General features: G+C 38.7%; 1 protein-coding gene across 1 annotated transcript; it reads left to right on the top strand.

Annotated features, from left to right (window-relative positions):
- Nucleotides 1-1,427: 1,427 nt before the first annotated feature.
- On the top strand, nucleotides 1,428-6,156 carry LOC140362412 (ADP-ribosylation factor 4-like). The gene is made up of 6 exons (XM_072448516.1): nucleotides 1,428-1,509; nucleotides 3,939-4,019; nucleotides 4,726-4,835; nucleotides 5,078-5,149; nucleotides 5,578-5,700; nucleotides 6,020-6,156. Exons 1-6 carry the CDS (start codon nucleotides 1,443-1,445, stop codon nucleotides 6,101-6,103), a joined length of 537 nt encoding a protein of 178 aa, XP_072304617.1. The 5' UTR covers nucleotides 1,428-1,442; the 3' UTR covers nucleotides 6,104-6,156.
- Nucleotides 6,157-8,825: the final 2,669 nt, after the last annotated feature.

Raw genomic sequence — 8,825 nt, 5'->3', positions numbered from 1 at the left:
GAATTGCTTTATTAAATTACAATTTAAAGATTACATTGTTTTTAAAACGATTTATAAAAATGTATCTTTTTATTTTTAATCAAACTATTAAATGATCATAATGCATATGTTTTTTTTTAAAATAGCAGAATTAATGAATATATTGTTAAACGGTGTTTTAAATGCACAATTTAATTATAGTTTTAAAAATATTTTAACAACTTCTTATTCAATTTAGAATGTATTAAATAGATTTGTAAACCACTTGATATTCCATTTGAAACACAATTTAAATGTTATTTTACTAAATGCTTTAGTTATTATTAACGTGGTCGTAGAAATGTTTTTATTTTTTATAACATACCTAAAGTGATTATATTTTTATGCGTCTTGTATGATAACTAATCATTAGGGCAGACCTGGCCTGGCTCCCGAGCCGCATGCGGCTCTTTCACGTTCATATCAACATTTGTGTTTGTGTTGTGCCAGACGGCGCTCTGCGGCGCACAGCGGAGGTGGAGCTTCGGCATTCTCCGGACCACGGCTCGGCAGCCAATCAGAGTAAAGTACACAAACGTTGTCGGCCAATCAGTGCTCAGTATGCAAATTTTCAATTAAACAGTAAACTGTCATGGCGCGGGCCGAGGTGGACTTTAATCAAACGCTTCCCGGCCCGATTTAATGATACTATTCCCTTTTTAGTAAGATTTATTAATAAAAATGACCCCTTCCTTGCACTCGAAAATGCCCGTCCACATTTCAAAATACCCCGTCTAAAAGAAAACCACCAATATTGAACTTCAATGTGGTATTTTCGTCAAACGCGCATCAGGTGAAATTCCACAAAGCAGGCGTCAATTTCGCTCTCAAAATGGCAGGGAAAAAATGCACAGCTAAACGAAAATATGAAGATGAACACAGGACGTTTTTAACAGAGTGGGAAAGTTTATATTTTTCAAGCCAGATTTAAAGAGGATTTTTCAAGGCAAGGAATGCCAGAAGTCGCACTAAGCAACATACAAAGTAAGTGAAAAACGCTAATGTAAATTATGATGTTTTTGTTTGTAGACATTATCATGTTGGTGTGTGACATGATAGTGTTCATAATAATAATAATTTGGCTGAGCAGAGGTGTGTGTGTAAGAGGAAGGGATGGGGTGATGGTCATGTGTGCCCATGTGTATGATCACATGTGCTCCGCATGTGCTTTATGACATCACATGTGCTTCATGACATCACATGTGCTTTATGACATCACATGTGCTTTGATATAAAAGCAGCAGTGGCAGGAGGAAATTTAAAGTATAAAGTCTGGTTGTAACGTAATACTTGGAAAACGGAAGCCATAAAGAAGAAGAAGACTTTACGCACAAGAAGAACGACACGAGCACCGCGTACGACACAGACGAAGGAGCGTTTTGGTGGGTTTTCGTGGATCATTTTGAAGACCTGAAGTGAACGCTATGGGCTCGACCATCTCTCAGATTTTTAACAAGTTCATCTTCAAAACTCCAGTCCGCATCCTCATGGGTCAGTATTATCTGATATTATTGAGTCATTTTATGATTTGTTGTATTGGGCTCATTTAGGTTACTTTAGTTAGGTAATGTTATATTATGGAATCAACTTTTATTTGGTCATTGATAATTTTCTGCCTTTTATTTCACAGTAGGGCTGAACTACTCATTATTTTTGTTAAGATTATTCTTTAGATTAATTGATTAGTCGTTTAGATTAATCGATTCGTCGTTTAGAACACGAGATGCCCGTAAATATCAGATGTTTACTAAATTTGACCGCGATAAAGGTGACGTCACACGAGGACACTGAGTATTTACAGACAAAGTAGATTTGATCTAAAACTCTTCTTGTTAGGCCCGAGCGCCACAAGCTGGCGAGAGGCCTATTAATCTCGTAAGGCCGTGCAAAGCACGGCTGCGAAAGTGCGCACGTAGTGCGCACGAAATCGAGCGCGAAGCGCTCGCCCACTTCCAAACACTCACTAACGCACTCCTCCACTCATGCACGCCCCGTGCATACTAATTAGTTGTAGGAAAATGGAACATTACCGTTGTAAACGGGCGAAGCCCGTGCAAAAGTTCGCACTAAACGAGCACTTTACATTGGGATGACGACCGCTTCGTCATCCCCATATAAAGCACTCATTTGCGCTAAGTAGCTCACGAATACGTTCCCCATCTCTTGCATGTTCCGTGCATATAAGCATGTAATGCAAAAATTGAACATTATTACTGTATAGAGGGCCAAAAACACAAAGTGGGCGGAGCCCACTCAAAATTATCGAAAGTACCCGTCAGTGACCAGGGACCCACACCATGAGGTAGGAAAGCGCGAGCGCTTTCCGAAAATGTATAGTTTATGATATTTGAAAAATGGGAAACATTGTTTTCGCATCGGAATATTATTCTTTCTTTCTTTCTTCTTCTTCTCGGGACCAACCCCCCTATTTTTCACCCAGTGAACATTGACGAAAAGTCACAAAAATTTGCACACCTCTAAAAATCGTGCCTCTCTACATTCTGGCTATTTCCCTTTTCTAAAATAAAAAAAATTGGCGCGTCAGCGCCACCAAATGTACCAAAAATGCATTGAGAGATGGGAAATGACCCAAAAAAAATCTGATCGTAGAATCATGAAATTTGGCGCAGAGGTAGATGGTGACAAGAGAAGTAAAAAATATTATTACGGCAACGCCGTCCCCCGAACCAAATGTCGGCCATATTGCTTCAAAAATGGCTAAACATGACTTCGGAGTTTTTCCAAACGTCGTACTTTTACGAACTCCTCCCAGGGCGTTGGCCCTAAAAAGCTGAAATTTGGTGAAAATGCTACTGAGGAGTGGGACATCAAAAGTTATCCAAATTACATTGATACCTCTCACGGTCTCTGTGCGGCGAAGCCGCAAACTGTAACTAAAATTTCAGAAATCTCCCATATTTAAAATTTCTGCCGTTTGCGCAGATAAAGTCCGAATTGCATCAAATTAGAATCAGTTGTTAAACTCTTTGCCCTAAACCTACTTGAAGTGAAATTAATTAATTTGGCGCGACAGCGCCCCCTATAGATTTTATATGGAGGTTAAATGTTTAGTTTTGCGAAATTATATGAAATTTGACACACAACTTAATTTTAGCATCCCCATCAAAAAAGTAAATGAGACCCATGTCATAATTGTTATGGCTTTGCCGTAGCGATGATCGAAACCTTCCATGTTATTCCAATGGGGAAATCGCCAGAACATGTTTACACTTTAGACTTTCACAAACTCCTCTTAGGGCGTTAGACATATTAACCTGAAATTTGGTGAGACTCATCTTCAGGGGTGGACCATCAAAAGTTATCCACATTTTTATTCAAAGAGTCACGGTGTCTGTGCGGCAAAGCCGCACATTTTGCCAAGAATTCAAAATAAAATAGCTTTTTGATGGTAAAACAAAGGGGAGAAGATGTGACAGCGTCACAGATTCAGCAGTAGGCGTAATAAAAGGACAATTGGGGAGCGTTAGCGCCCCCTCCTCTTGCGGCGTGGCGGCGGCGTAGCGAGGGCCGATCATTGCCGCTTGCGGCTATATTTGTTGTTGTTGTTGTTGTTGTTGTTGTTTATGGCGGTTGGTATCCAAGTGTTACATTACCCTGTTGTGTCACAGGGATACAACAGACAAACAAGGGAATTACAATAGCAGCAACTTCCAACTTATTAAAGTGTGTTTTTCCACACCAAGTTACTACTACTACTACTAATACTACTACTACTACTACTACACCACACAGAAAAACTACTATGACACTTCAACTTTTGATCAAGTTCAAAAGTTTTTTTAATCTTCTCGAGTTACTTAATTTTCAAGTATTAACTATGTTTGGTCAGTCTCTTTCACTTATAGAAGAATATATATTTATGAATTGTGTATAAATGTATATAAATGTTTGTGTTTCAGTGGGTTTGGACGCTGCAGGGAAAACCTCCATTTTGTGCAGAATGAAGCTGAATGAAGGTGTCATTATCCTCCCCACCATCGGTCAGTAGAATTCTGTATAAATAGTTATTTATCATTCGCTTATTCAAATGTTTAAGGGCTGTTTTATCTAGTGGTTTACTGTCACACATATTAGATTAAGATAAGATATTCCTTTATTGTCCACACATGGGGAAATTTCGTTGTTGCAACGCAGGTAGGTACAGAGGAAAAGGACAGATAACTTATAGGAAGTTTAAAAAACACTCTTAATAGAAGAACTCTTATAAACAAAGTCTGTGTAATCTCTCATTGGTCCAGGAGTGTTACATCGTAGAAAAAGACTAAGTTGTAGTCCTCTGGACACTGTCCATCTGTGCTGATAAAGCCTCTTGTGCAGAAGTTGATTAGTCTCACTTTGTACCGCTCTAAGTAACTGTCTGGACCTAACGTCTGATTTATAACTTGTATTGAGCCTAAATTCAGAGATGAAACATGAAACGAGCACAAAATCTGATATTTTCAAAGGATAAAAACAAAATCACAACTGATGGAGCGCTGCAATAAATACAAACGTTCAAAGTATTTCAAACTGTAAACACAAAGACTTGTGTTTACAGTAAGAGTAGTAGTAGTAGTAGTAGTAGTACAGTAGAGTTAAGTAAACCTTTTACTCAAGTATTTATAAGTCCCAGGCCTTATCAATACTATGGATGAATTGTTGAAGATAATGAACATTTTGATGGATACATTTGTTGTTGTTGTGCAGGTTTTAATGTGGAGACGGTGAAGAACAGGAACATCCGCTTCACGGTTTGGGACGTGGGAGGACACACCTGCATCAGACCCTTGTGGAGGCACCACTTCACCGATAAACAGGTAAATACTACTACTACTACTACTACTACTACTACTACTAGACCTGCGTGCAAGAGGGAGCGTAGAGATAGACCTGACGAGACGGCTCCTTCTTGTTTTGAGAGGAAAACAAACTACTACTACTACTACTACTACTACTACTACTACTACTACTACTACTACTACTACTACCATTGCTATTACTACTACGTCTTATTAAGGCTGTACAAAATGTTTATAATGTAATTTAATGTTGTTTTCAGGGGCTGATTTTTGTGGTGGACAGTGACGACCCAGAGAGAATCAAAGACGCAGCAGAGGAACTACAAAGAATGGTATAACATGGATTTGTTTGAAGTATTTATTCAGTTATTCGTCCTTTAGCCATGGTATTGTTGTGTTCTGTAATTATCTTAGTCTGAGTTCTTTATTCATTTTCACCTGGCTCCGCCCACAGTGCTATAAGTACTGAGTCCCTTCTGTAAAAATCAGATTCAGGCAAATGCACAAAGGCCTCAACAAACAACAATGTCATGTTATTTTTTCTGTTTTTCTTTAACAAAACACTCTTTAACTAAATCTTCTGCTTGCTACAGTGAAACGCTGCCATGAATGTGTCTTTATGAACTAAAAGCTGAAAAGTTTATAGCCAACATAATAACTTGTGTTGGGTACGAACTGAACTTGTCTTACATTATATTGAATAGTTATTTGTGATTTGCGAGTTGTTTTTATGTCAAACTTATTTGTGATTCTCCATCAGTTACAGGAGGATGAGCTGAGGGGCGTGGCCTTACTGATCTTTGCCAATAAACAGGATCTGCCCCACGCCATGACGACAGCTGACATCACAGACGCCCTCGGCCTATCAGCTATCTCCAACCCCGTGAGTCCTGCATTAGTCCCGTTTTAGACCTGCTTTAGTCCCGTTTTAGACCCGCTTACGTCCTGTTTTAGTCCTGCTTTAGTCCTGTTTTAGTCCTGCTTTAGTCCTGTTTTAGTCCTGCTTTAGTCCTGCTTTAGTCCTGTTTTAGTCCTGCTTTAGTCCTGTTTTAGTCCAGCTTTAGACCTGCTTTAGACCTGCTTTAGTCCTGCTTTAGTCCTGTTTTAGTCCTGCTTTAGGCCTGCTTTAATCCTGCTTTAGTCCAGTTTAGTCCACATTTAGTCCTGGTCTAGTCCTTCATCTCTTCTCTCTCTTGTTCCAGTGGTTGGTTCAGGCGTCGTGTGCAGTCTCTGGAGCCGGTCTCGCTGAGGGTCTGGACTGGCTCTCAAACCACGTCCACAAATAACACACAGAGTTCAGATTGACCACCGTCTCAGGAGCCTTAAACACTCTCACTTTATCACATTATGTCAAGAAAGTTCAATAAATTCCATTGTATGCTCTGAATACTAATCTGATGGAACATGTTTTAAATGTTTTGGGTTAAATGCACTTTTAGCTACTGTTAATTATTTTAAATTGATGTAATTTATATGAAATGTCTGTACTTTTATCTACTGTTAATTATTTTAAACTTATGTAATTATATGAAATGTCTGTACTTTTATCTACTGTTAATTATTTTAAACTTATGTAATTATATGAAATGTCTGCACCATATTTGTAAATAAATGCTACTTTATTTGCACTTTATTTTAGTTCACATTCATTTTTCACTTAAAGGTGGTTTGGTCGATTTTTTTCAGCAAATTTTTGATCATATTTCCTCGTGGCGTGGATAAATCATTTGTCCTGCCACGTATCAATCATAAAACGCACCTGTCGCTCACCTGCAGCCGCGTGCCTAAGCGCATGGATCTATCATAATATAGTTCCCTCAGTGTACGGGGCAAAATGAAGACGGAGAAAGACAGTTCGAGCTGACGCAGAAGTGGACAGAAATCTACGGGAGACGAGCGATGCGATGCGCTCCGTTGCGCTAATAAACAAACACACGTGTGTGTTGTATCAGTCCGCACGGGGGAGTGCACATGCGCACTTCCGCCTGCGTTCTCAAATCGCCGAAAAATCGTCCATACCGCCTTTAAGCTGTAGTGGCACCTTTTACCAAAGTAAAGACACCTGAGTGTCTTTACTTTGGTAAGTAATAATAATAATGTCTAAGTTAGTGCTTCTATTCGATAGTCCAGGCTTAAGTCCAAGTTTAAACCTGGTTTAAACTAATTAGAAGTGAACTTTGTCTATTGAGGCTCACTTTATTCATGATGAACTCAGACGTGGCTCGGCGAGTGGAGTTAGTCATTTATTCACCGTCCCATGTCCATCATCATTAATAACAGCTGTTTAATCACAGCCTTTTTCTCTAAAATGCTCAAAACACAAAAATAATCCATCACCAAAACCAATGAATCGCAGTAAAAGTGCATTAATTTAAAATATATACTGGTGTGTGATTATATAATAATATTAAAAAAGGAGAATATTTTATTTGTCACAATAAATCTTTCTTGCTGGCCAAGAGGGACGGGGTTTACCGTGAAAGTAAATATAAAAACACTTTTTGCTCAGAATTTAGTTGTGAGTGTAGCGTTGTCGATGGGACATAAATAGCTTAAAGGCGCAATGGACGATTTTTCGGCGATTTGAGAACTCCGGCGGAAGTGCGCATGCGCACGCCCCCGTGTGGACTGATACAACACACACGTGCATTTGTTTATTAGCGCGACGGATCGCATTGCATCTCTCGTCTCCCGTAGATTTCCGTCTTCGCCTGAGTCAGCTTGAACTGTCTTTCTCCGTCTTCATTTTGTCCCGTACACTGAGGGAACTATATTATGATAGATTAATGCGCTTAGACACGTGGAAACGTGCTACTCTCATGGGACGAGCTGCACGTGGCTGCAGGTGAGCAGTAGGTGCGTTTTATGATTGATACGTGGCAGGACTAATCGGCAGTCCACGCCACGAGGAAATGAGACTCAGATTTGGGCCAAAAAAATCGTCCATTCAACCTTTAAGGTTTGTCATGTTGAATTCGGACTTCATCATTTAATTTTGATCAACAGTAACATAGTTCTAGCATATTCTTTGTTTTTAAAGATTTCATTGGCATTGGAGAACAGTGGTTTATATATTTTTTTAAATCACTCAAATGTGCAACATTTTAATAAAAGGCCATTGATAATACAAAGTTAGCAATGTAAAATGCACTAAAACGGAAAAGCATTCTTTGAACCAAATCCCCCCAGTGACATTTTGAATTAAACATACAAAAAAGAAACAATTTTAGCCATTCACAAATTTACAAAAACACAATATTTTATTGTCAGAATCAAAACAAAAAGTCCTACTACTATAATACAATGTACATGGATTCACTCAGGTCTGATTGATTTTTCTTGTGTATTTGCTTTTATAAATGGAGTGCTCTGTGTGGCGCTGAACAGAGAGAGTTTAGGAGGTTTAGGCATCAGTCGCACGCATGAGGACTCCAGGGGACTTGAACTAAAAACAGTGACTTGACTTACTTGACCCTCGTGTCCAGGTGACTTGGACTTGTGACTTGCACATAGACTTACTCCCACCTCTGCTGATTTATGATGATACAAAATCATCTGTTGCTATCCTGAGATAAGACATTTAGATTAGGCTGACCACATTAGCTATCAGTTTCAAGGTTATGGTGCGATACTGTTTTTGTGTTTGTCAGTTTGTTCTCTCAACTATAAAGCTTTCACCTGGAAACATTGCCCAATCTGCCCCTAAAGACGTTTTATTTTTTCATTTATTAAATTCAGTCAATTGATTTGTATTTGATATTGTCACTTCAAAGGCATTTTTCTCAAAATGGCATTTCCCCCTGTAGGAACATAAAGATCACTTATTAAAGTAACATCTATACAAACCAAACCTTTCATTTGGATGGCCCAAATATGTGCAATTTTGGCAGTTTTACACTTAAATTGCCTTTTTTATATTAATAATAATAATAATAGTACATTTTATTTATAACGCATTTTACATTCGAATGGAACCTCAAAGTGCTAGTAAAGATTACATGACAAAAT

This window comes from Eucyclogobius newberryi, unplaced genomic scaffold (genome assembly GCF_026437365.1).
Source record: "Eucyclogobius newberryi isolate DKJ021-1_F unplaced genomic scaffold, fEucNew1.0.hap1 SCAF_17, whole genome shotgun sequence".
Lineage (NCBI taxonomy): Eukaryota > Metazoa > Chordata > Actinopteri > Gobiiformes > Gobiidae > Eucyclogobius > Eucyclogobius newberryi.
This window is presented reverse-complemented; position numbering and strand designations above follow the sequence as displayed.

Excerpts from the sequence above, each read along its gene's own strand:
- LOC140362412 (XM_072448516.1), top strand. The coding sequence starts at position 1,443 with ATGGGCTCGACCATCTCTCAGATTTTTAACAAGTTCATCTTCAAAACT. Across the intron at positions 4,836-5,077 it reads ACCACTTCACCGATAAACAG|GGGCTGATTTTTGTGGTGGA; the intron begins GTAAATACTACT and ends TGTTGTTTTCAG. Across the intron at positions 5,150-5,577 it reads CAGAGGAACTACAAAGAATG|TTACAGGAGGATGAGCTGAG; the intron begins GTATAACATGGA and ends ATTCTCCATCAG.